The 13,825-nt window shown below is 43.7% G+C and overlaps 1 protein-coding gene across 1 annotated transcript in view; it reads left to right on the top strand.

Annotated features, from left to right (window-relative positions):
- The window catches only part of ARHGAP20 (Rho GTPase activating protein 20), a 56,536-nt gene extending 43,078 nt beyond the window's left edge, over positions 1-13,458 (top strand). The window contains exons 9-15 of the mRNA XM_063148984.1: positions 1,032-1,214; positions 5,396-5,574; positions 8,497-8,658; positions 9,645-9,754; positions 9,989-10,178; positions 10,627-10,738; positions 12,334-13,458. Coding sequence (XP_063005054.1) covers positions 1,032-1,214; positions 5,396-5,574; positions 8,497-8,658; positions 9,645-9,754; positions 9,989-10,178; positions 10,627-10,738; positions 12,334-13,436 — 2,039 coding nt within the window. The 3' untranslated portion in view covers positions 13,437-13,458. The remainder of the gene's footprint in view (positions 1-1,031; positions 1,215-5,395; positions 5,575-8,496; positions 8,659-9,644; positions 9,755-9,988; positions 10,179-10,626; positions 10,739-12,333) is intronic.
- The last annotated feature ends 367 nt before the right edge of the window (positions 13,459-13,825 follow it).

Raw genomic sequence — 13,825 nt, 5'->3', positions numbered from 1 at the left:
TGTTGTGTATCTTCTTCAGATCAAATCACATCCATGGCATTAAACATAAAACCAGAGAATTCAGAAATGGAAAAGGCCTTTCTAATTGACTGACTCTCACTGCAAATTCAAGTTGCAATCCTTGGAAAAGAAGAATCTGACATGAAAGTGATGCTTTTCTTGATACTTTTATGCAAAGGTTTATTAGATAAGGCAAACTTTTATTACAGGTGCACGTCAGAAGCAGAGTTTGCCTGTGCCATAGCTTCTTACTATAATCTCAAATAACACCTCTTCCATTCTCTTAGTGTTCAAGTCTAACTGCAAGCTAACAAAAACATCTTAGCATTGCATCCACATTTCATATATTTAACCCACCAGGTCTTTAGACAAGCTGGAAAAGCATCTTTCCGGTGGCATTTGTGAAAGCTCCTCCAGAAATGAATTGCCTCTGTGTAGTCCCCAAAGATGCTGGTTAAGCCAACAGAGCTCATTTGCATCAGCCCTGTGATTAACGTTTCCTTCCTGTTTCAGCCTCAGACAGGAACCATAATTGTGTCTCATTTGACTGAGCTGGTGGCTGTTGGACTTAACATGCTAAGGGAGGGAAGATCATTCCATACTGGAATTTTTTGGTTTTGCATGCTCAGCAGAAATTTGACATGTCTGATCCCAAAATCTCATTTCCCTCCAGAATGATGTGAGCAAGCAGTACCTAACTTTCAGTGCCACAATAAAAGCAGTAGAAAGAGTAAACGCTGAACTCAGAAATAGTCACTTTTATTTTTTTTTTGACAGGCTTTTTTATGTGATACAGCTGTAATAGATCAGATTTTACTTTTACATCTGCTTAACTACACCAAACACGGTAACTCCCTATCTGCCAGTTTATGATTTATGCCCATGCAAATATGGAGAAAAGCAACAATTCTTAGATTACTGAGAAAGCGCTGCGGGCCAGCAAGCCAAATCTGCTTTTCCTCCAGGGCAGATGGAGTTTTGCAAGTCTCCAGTCAATCCAACAGAGATGATTTCTATTTCTCTTTGAACAGGCCACGAGTATCCCTTTGGAATCACAATGAGCCACATTCGTGACGCCATGCCCCACGGATCAAAGCCCTGTGCCTGCCCCAGGCAGCTCCAGGGCCCTTTCCTGCCGGAGCAGCTGCCCCAGGAGCTGCAGTGCCAGTTTGTGCTGAAGCCCAGCCAGGTGGCCGTGTGCCAGCAGCTGAACGGTACGTTGTCCCCTCAGCCCAGCTCTGTCCCCACACACAGCCTGGCCACCTGGCTCTGCTGCAGAAGGCACATGTGCCGGGCTGGGGGCGCAGAGGAGCGTGCAGGTGTATCTTCCAGCTGCTCTGGGGGGGTTTGCACTCTAGCACTCACTGATCTGAGTGTGCTGTTGTACATGTGTCATCTTTGGAAGTTACATTTTGACAAGCTGCCTGTCAAGTGATTGTTCTCAAGTCAGCAAAAGAAAGAATCTCTCCCCTGCAATTTTTGTGAGTCTTGTTAGCTGAGCTTCTCTCTGCAGCCCTCGCTGTGCTCTGCAACAAGGCAGGGTGGTTTCACAGTTCAAGAATCAAGGCTTTGGCACAGAATTCCCATGGAACATTTGGGAAATCCTTCATCTTATAAAGTACTTAGGACAACACTCTGCCTTACTGGGACCCTCAAGTGGCAAAGTCTAGGCAGGTTCCTGGATACCTAGATGAAGTAAAGTGAATAGAACTGAGCGAATAGAACTTTATTTCAGTGCTCTTTGAGTAAAATAAAGAAGGTAATATTTTCTTCTGCCTTTGGCCTTGATGCTGCAAAAATAGGAGCACCTGCTGTCTGTTTTGTACTCTGTTGTCAATGACACAATGACTGTGCTCTGCTCATGATAAAACAAATAAGGAGATAGTGACAGGATTGGGAAATTAGACTTAGGGTAAGGATACATCCCATGGTGTGTTTTTGTTGTTCTGAACACCCTAGCATTCTCAGCTCAATTAGGTGCCTCACTTCACCATTAATAACCATATCAGAAAAAATAACATCCACACTGTTTTCTTGGGCACTCCCCAATACTTAAAATCTTCCACAATATATGAATATTAATAGAATCCATTTGTAATGGTTTTAGAAATTAAGTATAGTGAAGCTATACCAGAGTCCATTACAAATTATTTTGGAAATTGATTATATTTTATATAAATTAATTTCCTTTCCACATGCATTCATCCACCCCCCTCCCAGTAATTTGTATCATATATTACATCATGGCATATTTTAAGAATGAGGCAATCTAGCAAAGGGGTGTAATTAGGTTTACAGGCCCTGCTTTGGCAGCTGATGTTGACTGGCAAAAGAAAATAGAAATGCAAATCAGGCCTGTAGAGTTCTAATGCAGATGTGTTATCATCAGTGCTGTGCAAGCTGTAGGAGTGGAATGAGCTTGGCTTGGGGCAGCAGCAGCCTGGGGCAGCCTGCAGGTCATGCTCAGAGAGTGTGCTAAAAGGGAGAAAGAGGCTTTTAGTGCATTCACCTTTCCTTCTTTCATTAGACAAAACCTGTTGAAGCGATGTATAGGTGTAAATGCTTACAAAGTAGGTTATCTCACATACAGTGCTGTTCCTTGTGCTTTTCCTGACTGTTTTAGGTTTGGAAAATGGCAAAAATTACCTGCATGCAAGCCAAGGCAATGGTCTGGCCTTTGAGCTTCAAATCAGCAAGCCAAAATCTGTGTTGGGTACCCACTGAGCACACTGCCACATACAGAGTGAATATACAGAGTAAATTCAGTATCTGTAACCCCGCACTTCACTGCCACATGCTGTGCTGCCCTCCCTGCCATCACTTCCCTGCAGTGGGACACCGCTGTGCAGGATGTGCTGTCCCTGCTGGAGGCATCAGGGAGCAGCTGCCAGCTCCAGCAGTGTGCACCAGGGTGGGACAGCAGTGCAGGTGTGGCTGCTCCAGCAGGGTGGCACAGCAGTGCAGGTGTGACTGCTGCTGCAGTGTGCACCAGGGTGGCACAGCAGTGCAGGTGCTGACAGGCTGGTGTGACTGAGAGCTGGCCCTCAGGTCATGTAAGTGGTTCTGTGGACACCAAATTGCATCAAGTGTCCTGGCAGGATGGTTAAAGCAGTACAGGAGAGTTTTCTGTGTGGAAGAAATGGGGTCTTTCTGTTGCCTCTGTTGTAGCCTTTCAGCGTGTAACAGGAATGGTCACCTACCAGTTAAACAGAGCCATTAAATTATGCTCATGAGCACATTGTTAAGTAGAGCTGAAGATTTATTTAGAAGTTTCTGATTAGTTTCAAGGAGAGGAAATGTCATTTCCATGGCTAGGACATTAACTATGACTAGACATTCCCTTCATGTAAAATATGAGCAAGAAGAGGTGGCTGCTGTGAGCTTTGACCAAATTTTTCCAACAAACTGGTATTACTTTTTTCTGATTCTGGCTTAGAATAATCCACCAGAGCGAGGCCATGAGGTCTTTGTGTGGAAGTACTTCTGCAGAGCAGTAATTGGCATCTGTCTTGGCTGAGAGGAGTCTGGCCTTGTCCTAGTATTATAACTTTGCAGAGGTTCAAGGAAAGAAAGTGAACACTCACCCCTTCTCATCTCCTCTTCAGCTTAAGACTTGTGAACACCCTTTAAAAGGGGGTATGAAAAGGATGAGTTTTCCTGTTTTTCAGTGAATGTTAGTTTTTAAGGGACAGGGCATTTCATTGGCACACATCAGTTGTTGGTTTCTGCCCTGGTGTGCTGAAGAACTGGCTGAGATTTCCTTCCTGTCCCAGGAGAGAGCTGCAGTTCCTTGCAATGACCCCTTCTTCACATTCTCAGTTTGAGAGATGGCTGATAAGGGGGGAACAATTAGTAAAATACTGAGAAGAGTTCCTAATTTTAAAACTCTTTTTTTTCTATTCCTTGTTCTCCAAAATAACTTCTTCATTTTTGCTTCCACTGAGATCTACTGGGTGTACAGAAAAAAACACCAGTATGTATTTGCTGCTGTGTCACTAGAACGCTGGCAAACCTTTGTTTGTGAAGCAAACCTTATTCAGGTGTCAATATCTAGTTCACCTGAAGGAAAAATTAGCATTTTTCAAAGTTACAGGTCAGGTATGGTCTCCCAAAACATAATGTCAGACACTGCCAGACTTGCATTTCTTGAAGCTTTGGACTGCTTAAAATGTATATCCTCATTATTTTTTATGAAAGGTATTTTTCTTCAGGCTTTCACATTCATATGTTCACGTTTGGAGTTAAACTGTAACTTTTCATCCTGTAAGCATCTAATGAAAAGACTTCCACCCATTCCCAAAGGGAGCATGATCTGGAATGGAATGACCTATCATGAAAATCACTCTTTGAGCTAAAAACCAAATTCTAATAAAGTATTGGAGAGAAAAATCTGGTATTGTACCACAATCCTTAGTTCTGCAAGACTTGGTTCTGGCCTCCACGACAGCAGAAAGTAAAATGTTTGGGAGAACCATCTAATTAAAATGTCTGTGGGGTAGGCAAGAAACTAAATCAATGCTGATTGGCTTTGAAAACATCTCAGAAAGGAAAAATATATCAGATTCAGTTTTTCCCAGTCAGCACTTCTGTCATAAACAGTCCACACTCCTTTTCCCTTTAGCAGTAACCCATGCTGTTAAGAAGACTTCACAGTGGCTGATGTTGAGAAAGGTCATATAAAACCCCCATTTCTCTGTCCCAATACCAGTATTTCCTTCTCTCCACCCTCCAAACAGGAGTTTCAGTTAGTTGATGTCTGATGAGGTGTGTTACAGTGGGGACAAGCAGAGCCCATCAGTGTGCTGGCAGCGGGCTGCAGTGCTGGAAGGCAGTGATTGAAGGGCAGGCACCATCCCTGGGCCACAGTCAGCAAATGCTTGGAGTGAGGACACTGATGATACTCCTGCTTTGTGGAGAAGAGAGCAAAGGCTTTTCCTGGTCTGAAAATGCCCCATCCCGTTAGCTGACTCTCTGTTGGTATTTGTGGGGAGAGTCTCCCACATTGTCAGGAGAGCTAGGATGGCCCTGGACAGCATGCTGAGGTGAGGGCAGTGGATTTGCCCCTGTGGGTGGAAAATGAGTTATTTAGCAGAGTGCAGCTGTGTGAAGTCAGCAGGCTGAGGTTTGCCATCCTGCACTTGGTGGAGAGTGCTGGCATTGCTCCAACAGTGCAGGGCAGACCCTGGTGATCCCCTTCAGGGCATGAGTGAGGCAACACATTCTACACACACACACACAGAGGTATGTGCATGGTGGATTAGGCTTAGCTGGATGCAAGGAGTTGGTTGAGTTCATGACATTTTTTCCTTTGAAACCATAGCAACCACCAAAACCCAAATACTGGAACTAGAATTGAAATGCATTTCTCGTAATAAACACCTTTCTCTTTCCCCAGACTTAAGCCAAAAGTCATTTAAAAGGAAAAGATCTATCATAAATTGGGCTTTTTGGCGTGGCCCAGGCGCTCACTTGGACAATGCACCCCTCTCCTCAACATCTGCTGTTCCTGGGAAGCTCTTTGGCCTCTTACTAACAACCATCTGTGAGGATGACAACCTGCCCAAACCCCTCTTGGTGAGTCCCAGGCTCAGGGTTGGGTCTTATAGTGGTGGAATTTCTCTGGGTGGTAAATGAGGGTATGTTTGTGGAAGGGACATTGAAATTACCCAAGCAAAGAAACCAGAAAGCTTTCCATAGGGAAACCTCATTTGTGAGTCCCAGCAAGAACTTTGGTTTTGAACATATTCTGTGGTCAGGCCAAGTTAACAACAGCTTGAGAAATGCATGTGATCAGTCTGCTGCTCTGGGCTATTTCTCCTTTATAGCCCATGCTATAAGGCTGGTTCCCTAATCCTCACTCACACAGTGTAAATAAATGCCACATTCACACATATTTTTTAAACCACTCCCAAGATCTCTGTAAAATCCCTACATCCGTAAATGTCTCATCCACTGTCCCATATAGGCAGCCCACGCATGCATAAAATGCCACCTGCCCATAACCAGGCAATTTCAGAGCCTTTCTTGAAGTCATTCCAGGGCAGACAAGCATCCTGAGTCCTCATTTTTGGTCTGACAGCACCCCTGCAAAAAATAGGTGGCAGTGTGGAGGCTACAGTATCATCTTTTCATCCTGCCTTGAGGGAGCTCTGGTGCTGTGGGTGCTCTCAAAACCAGCCTAGGAGCATGAAAAAGGTTGTCCTAGAGCCCATTCCTAGGCATAATTAAGGCATGTATGTGGCATTTTTGGTCATTAGAAGGCCCTGTTGTCAGTACAGCAGATGAAGTAGTTACAAAGTGGGAATGAGGGCCCTTCATCCTAGCAGCCTGACTTCTGGCTGGAAGAAATTGCCAGAACCCCACTGAAATCAGTGGGTTCACACCAGTTTACAAGAGGAGGTGTTCTGTCTCCTAAGCTGGTGCTTGATGTGCTGCTTTATCACTGCCTGAATAGTGAATCGTGCCATGTTTCAGGTCTTTTAATAGTGTTTTCTTTTGAAGAAGTGTGCATTTTTATTATTTAGGTTATTTAAATAAGCCCTCCAGAGATGGACTCTGTGTGGCTATGATCACCTGATCTCTCCTTCTCTCTGTTTAAGAAATGAGCCAGTGCTGCATTTCAGAAATTTCTCCAACACATAAATAATAGTAAATTTTATTTGAAAAAAAATCCCCAAAGTTACTAAGCAGGGAATCACAGCTTGGTAGACTTCGTGCTTTGAATTTTAAACATTGTGTTTATACCACAAAATAGAACTTCTGAATTCATGCAGCATCTCTGGAGAATAGAATACTGGGGAACTGAATGGGATTTACTTGCAAGAGAAAAAATAGCAGGGATGAATGCTGCAGGCATGCTGGATAACTGCTTCAGAGCTTGCAGCTTGCTTTCACAGCTGAAGGACTCTCTTTTAGTCATTGTCACACTGAATTGTCTTGCACCATAGCTTCATTCATGCAATTTCATCTGGGTTTGTTAGTTTAATAGGGGCTTCCCATTTTTATCTTGTGCATGTTTTGTTCAAAATGTATTTTGAAAGGGTTTATTCATGTGCTAACACCCTGTGCTGTGGGAGTCAGCTTGTTTTGATGGGAGAGCTATAAATTCCTGCAAAGGGAATGAAAATGCTGACTTGAGTCCTGCTGCCATGAAGGTGCTCCTCCAAAGCGTCTGCACTTCCATTAATTCTTGATCTTGGACTTCTGCAAGAGTGAAAAAGAAACATAAAAGAATAAAAGCACAAGTAATAGCTTCCATTAGACTTACTTGCTCTGCTGTGTGGTAGGAAAACCTACCAGACTAGAAGAGTCCCCAAACTCCATTCCTTATCCATTGCTGTTCACTAGCTCAGTTTAATGATGATGGACCAGTGTCCCAGGACCCCCCTTTGGTGTCCCTTCTCTTGCCATCGTTTTTGTAACTTGGTCCTCAGGCCACTGTGTGCATACAGATAATCCCAGGGTCTGTGTGCATGTGTTTCCCCTTTCAAAGAGATAACCCTGACAGATTCTCCATGGCATGGAGCAGGCCTGCAGGAGTTCACCTGCAGGTCTGAGAGATGGCCCTCAGGAGACTGCAGAGAACTAAGCATCAGGATATTTGCATCTGGCAAATATCCTGAATATGTTATCTCAGGAGAAATTTCTGCATTTCTTTTTCTCCTTGTTTTCCTCTTATTATTTAACAGAAAATATCAGTCCCTCCTGTTATTTTAAAGGCTAGGCAGGAATCTGCTTGTTTTCCCTTCTCTGTAATACGCTGTATACTTGTTTAATCCTGTGCAGCCTCACTGGCTTCAGGGGAGCCACAAGTTGAGCTTCATCCCCTTTGGAGTGACCTCCCAAGCAGGAGCACCTTGCCTCAGAGCTGGTTCTGCTGACAGCCCTGAGCTGCTTGCAGAGTCTGATACTGCTCACAAGCAGCAAAGGGGTAAAAACCTGACTCTGATCTGCTGTAGAAGTGCAGATATGTATTAACAAAGCACTTTCTAGTTTAGATAAAAATCTCTTTTTTTTTTCAGATATCAGCAGTAAAACAGAATTCTCTCTGTGGTTGGTGACAGTGTTAACTACAGTGATGAGGAGTGAGGGTCTGATATCTTTCTGCAAAGCAATGTATGACTGAAGCCACTGTCAAATGCAAAGCTTTGAATTAGATAGACCACTCTCCTTTTCCCATACCACAGCATTTGCATGTTTAAATCACTTAGCTGAAACTTGCACGGGTCCTGGAAGGTCATGAAGAAAGTTAGTGCTCAGCAGTGGCAGCACAGTATTTCTGAGGGGATGTTTCCCAAAATGAGATCCCTAAATCACAGCTTTGCTGTGCAGTTTGACAAGATTTGGAGAGTAAGCCTTGACTTGTGTTCAATTTCTGATATTTTTAAGGACTAAAAGGTTTTCAGCTGTGGCAAAAATGGCAAAACTACATTTTAGTGGCACTGGACAATAAAATATATTTATGGGAAATCCTCTTGGCCTTTTTAATTTTTTTAGGACATGCTTTCCCTCCTTTATCAAGAGGGGCCTTCCACCAAGGGTATTTTCAGACGCTCTGGAAGTGCAAAAACATTCAAAGAGCTAAAGGAGAAGCTTGATTCAGGCACTGAAGTGGACCTGGCCCATGAATCCATATTTGTGACAGCATCTTTGTTTAAGGTATGTGAAGATTGTTCCTGTCTCTCTTTTTGGGTGAGCGCAGCACAGATCCTGTGCTCAACCAGGGAGGGCTTTTCTCCACGGACAGGCCCAAAGAGGAATGAATTAACAAGAATGGGTGGCACATTAACCTTGTGAGGATCTCCACAGGAGGCTACCATTGAATTAGCATGAGGGAGAAGTAGCCAGCTTGTTTTGCTGACAGCTTTCCTGAGGTCTGTGCTACAGCCTGGTCCTGTTACCCTCTGCGTATGAAATACTAAAAGGCATGTTTGCAGACCTGTCTCCTTACACATCAGTACTACCCTACACTGCAGATCCTAGTGAGTTTATAGTGCTGCCATAAGATTTTGATTATTTTCTCCATGCATTGTACAGTCTTGTATGTCAAAACCAATATTCCTTGTGCAAAAAAAGCATCATAGCTTCCCTCAGCCTAACTATTTTGGGAAGCTAGGATTTGGCCTTCTTCCTAAGCTGCAACAATTTCCATGCTCATGGTTGAAGTGTTAGGAAAGAAGAATAGCAGGACAATCAATGATTAGTTTAAGTACTCCATCGATTAGAGGAAGGAAGGTATTGATGCCTTGGAGTGCTTATGGTTGGGAGGTATTTGAGCTTGTCAGCTGAGGAGAAGAAACAGGGACTACAGATGAAGTGAAGTGATAAGACAGACATTATGCAACATCAAAATAACTGGTCTCACTGCAGATTTTTTAGTTCAGCAATATCAGATGAAGCATTCAAATACCTCTATTTTGACAGGAAAAGGTAGAGAAAGGCTGGAAAATAGTCACTTTAAGCATAATCTAAAGTGCCTCTATCTCAGATGATTTTCTTCTGTTTTTGGTGGTTGTATGTAACAATATACTTGCCAGCAAGTGCTGTCCTATTGATACATCCTCTTGTATCTGTGTATGTTATTCCTACCCCCTCACATGCCCCAGAACAGCTGCTCACGTGTTTTGTTTTTTTCTCTTGATAAGGATTTTCTTCGCAACATCCCAGGCAGTATTTTATCATCCCAGCTGTGTGATAAGTGGGTCTCTGTGCTGGATCAAGGAAATAATGAAGAGAAGATAAAAAGCATCCAAAGGTGGTTATTTATATTCTCTACATTCTTTTCCTACAGATGTATATCCCAGAATTCAGAATCACAAATATTCAATTTGCAGGTTTTTTTTTTTAAACAAGAACATCTCTTTGACGTTCTCCCTGGTTTAATTAGTGGACCATATTACCCTGTTTCTGCATTTCCATTATCTTGACTGGTGTATATCTATGGAAAGTGGTCACTGATGTGAAGAACTCTGTTTTTATATGTTTTCAGGTTACTAGAGCATCTCCCCAGAGCTAATGTTGTTCTCCTGCGTTACATCTTTGGAGTGCTGCATGGGATAGAAATGCGATCTGAAGAGAACCAGATGAATGCCTTTAATCTGGCTGTCTGCATTGCACCTAGCCTGCTCTGGCCTCCTGTACCCTCCACTCCTGATATAGAAAGTGAATTTATTAAAAAGGTGAGAAACACTTTGGTGTAGCAGAAAACCCAACCAACCTTCATCCCATTCAACCAGGCTGTTGGTTGCAAACATGAGAAGCTTGGTACCTCTTCAAATCAGGTCTTGTCCTCTTATCAGGGCTCCAGAAACATTCATCAGTCCATTCTCATAACCTTCCTGGGAGAGGGAGAGAGAGGTTATAAAGCAATGTCCAGTGTGTCAGCAAAATGCTTCTCTCTTCAAGAGGATCTGTGGTTGTGGTGACCCCTGAACAGGACAGAGTAGAATGGAAAAGATGTTTACAAGGATGTTTACCAGGACAGTTTATTGGGTCCAGGAGACCAAGAGAGTAGCTCCTGGCTGCCTTCATGGATGACATTTTGCTCCTGTTCCTCATCTGTATGGTGAGCTTGTCCTGAGTTGAGAATAGAAGATCTGACATCTCTCTCACATTGCTTTGTTGCAGATTTCTAGTCTGGTACAGTTCCTCATTGAGAATTGCTGCAGGATTTTTGGAGATGAAATTGCCTCCCTCTTTGGAGAAATACTGATGACATGCAAGAGGGAGAACAGCTCAGGTAATGCAGATTGATGTTTTGATCCTATTAAGACAGATAAACTCAGCCAGGCAAAAGACTGGTATATTCCATGGAAGAATGCTGTTCCTTCTTCATGGGGTGTTCCCAGATACTGCTGTTCTCTTTCCATTCAGTTCCCCAAAGAATTGGTCATAATCACTGATTCAACTTACCATAGACCTGGATCATGTCACAAAATGCTTTCACAAAGACTCTTGCTCCTATACCGGTCATCTGAACCACTACAGTTAAAAAAGGAGGGAGGGGAAACAAAGAAAATTTAAAAAGAAAAAAATTAGTGAAGGTTTCCTCTCAAATCTAGAATTTTTGCCTCAGCCTTTGTCTTCCCAAAATATCAGGAGTGATCAACAGTGGTCGTAATACAGCTCTCACACCATTACGTTACGGTTGAAAGTCTGTTCATTATCAAAAGAGTGAGATCTCCAGAGTTTCAATGGGACATCCAGATTTTGCTGCTAGCACAGAAAAATCATGAAACTGGTGACTGAAGGTGTTTCGCAGACTTGTTGACAGAGCTTTCCAGATTATCATTAATGCTTTTTTTTCTCTCCAACCCTCTGATTTTGACTGGGGTTTTGTATCTCTCCTTAAAGTATTTCTAAAGCAGCATTTTTGTAAAATGAATTTTGTCACAGGAGGCCTGTACTGAAAGTGGTAATAGCACTTATGTCAGCATGTCTGACTAACTGTGTGTGGCTGTTTCAAACTCCTGATGCTCTGCCTCCAGAGAGATTGGGTGAAATTTGGCCTGCCTCCTTCCCAGGAGTGAAGCACATGGGGTCTGCAGTGCTGGGATGTGCTGGCACTGAGAGCTCAGACCCACAACAGCAAGGTCACAGCAGCTGAATGAGCTTTCAGGCAGGCACTGAGGCATGGTGACTGCCCGTGCATGAACTGTGTCTGCTGCAAATGTGAGATAAGACAGCTTAGCCTAACCCAGAGCAAAAGAAATTTAATGTAATTCCAATTATTGCAGGTGCAGGATAGGGTCCAGGTGTGCACTGCTCAGTGCAAATGAGGTGGCTATTTAAGCTGAGCCTAAAACTTCACAGTGTTGCTCTTAAAAATATTGTATTTTCTGGAAGAAGTAGAGGTAAGAAATATATACCCTGTTCTCTGCATTTGTCTAAAAGAAGGATGGAAAGATTAAATGCTGCTTTCATTGTCCAATAATGAAAAGAAAAAATAAATAAATTACCAATATATGTATACCATATATGTATCTATGTATATAAATTATTGTTTACAGCTGGATTAGCTACTATCCATTTAAAAAAACCAAACCAAGCAAAACCACAACAAAAACCCCCAAGCCTTATTTGTGCCGTTATCCTGTATTTCTTGACTGAACAGTACCTTAGTACTCACTTTAGCTTCTCCAGTTCAAAATTAAGGGAGCAATATTTTTATGAAATTCTTAGTACTTTTGCTTGAAGAATCTTTAAAGGGCAAATGCTCCTGAAAGTAAAGGATACTTGCTGGAAAAAAAAAAAAAAAAGGAAAAAGAAAAAGAAGCTGCTTGTCAAGAGGGCGGTTCAGTCACTGATGTGTTAATACTTGGTTTGTCCTTGCAGATGTTGCGTCTCTCCATCAGAACGACTCTTCCTATGACAGCCTGGAAAATGAGGCAAATGATGAAGCTGACTCTTCCTCCAGTGACTGGATTAAAACCTGTGATCAGGATTACAGAAGCAGGGAGTCTGTCTTCACTCTGAGCGACGGCGATTCGGAGCAGACGGAGGTGGACGAAATCCAAAGCCAAACCAAGCTGAAGCAGTTGGAAATTTCTGACGACGCGCACCCGAAGTTTTCCTTGCAAGACAACTCAAACAAGTCTCCCTACTCCAGTGGTTTCCCCCCGGGAGCTGCCTCAGGTGCTCCCAAGGCTGTGCGGAGGCAGCGGCGCTCCTCCGAGCCCGCGGTTGGCCTGCAGGCCCGCGGTTCCGGCCGCGCCGAGGACGCCGGGCCACGCGAGAGGGCCACGCGCAAAGCCAGCTGTGACGTGGTCCTGCCTCACGGAAATGAGGAGTGTCTCTGCCAGCGCCGGTCGCTGCAGGTGGAGAGGCAAAAGCTCGGCAATCAGAGCTTGCTTGTAGGGATTGATGTTGGTAGAAGTGACAACACAAACAAAAATGTTGAAAGGAAAGACCTGTCTCATTGTCTCCTGCCTCCAACGCCAGAGGGATTAAATACTTGCTCAGGATTTAGCTCTTTTAGCCAGTCTTCTTCTGGGACATCTCCATCTGTGTCGTCAATTTGCTCCCTGGACAGTGCTTTCTCCCAGTTTTCAGACCAGGCTCTGTTTACCTTCAGTGAAACCTCCTCCCCTTTCGACAGCACTTTCCAGTTGCTAAAGAAACACGAGGACACTGCTGCTGCTGCTGCTGCTGTGGCTGATGACTGTTTCCTTCCATCCACCACAGTGCCACCATCTCCACAACCTACTGACACTGGGGCTGAGAGGGGCTTGGTGGGGCCCAGCAGCAGGTCAGCACCCCTGAAACCTACTGATGGAGGCCGTGGCTGTTGCATTAAGCCCGACCTTCAGCCATTGCCTCTGAAAGTCACTGGGAGAGACGGACTTCATGAGCAAAGAGGTGGTCTAGAAAAGCATTACAGCAATCCAAAGTTTGAAGAGACTGACCAAAGCTTTTTGCAGAGGAATTTTAATGCTTAAAATAAACACCATAAAGAAAATGCCTTTGGTGTTGATGTGTGTTCATTTTAAGTTTAACATCCAGATTGTTCAAATTTAATTGAGCAGTCCCCGGACTCACAGGTTTTCTTTTTTTAGGAAACTGAGTAATGTTCCAATATGAAGCTTTGCGGGAACATTGCAGGAATAATAAAAATTGCTGAAAAGCAAGCAAACAGAAATCTCCTGAAAATCTGGAAGGGACCCAGGAGGTAACTGAGGCCAGTGTCCTGTTCCCTGACCCTGCGAGGGCAGCGGGCTGCCTGCTGGGCCTCTGTCCTTGAGCACTCAAGTGTTGAGCCTTGCAGATGTGAGTCCCAGTCCTTTGTGCTTTTGATGTAGCGTGCAAAGTCAGCATAGCTTCCATAACT

This window comes from Melospiza melodia, chromosome 2 (genome assembly GCF_035770615.1).
Source record: "Melospiza melodia melodia isolate bMelMel2 chromosome 2, bMelMel2.pri, whole genome shotgun sequence".
In the NCBI taxonomy this organism is placed as follows: domain Eukaryota; kingdom Metazoa; phylum Chordata; class Aves; order Passeriformes; family Passerellidae; genus Melospiza; species Melospiza melodia.
The sequence above is the reverse complement of the archived record's forward strand: the minus strand, read 5'-3'. Positions and strand labels throughout refer to the sequence as shown.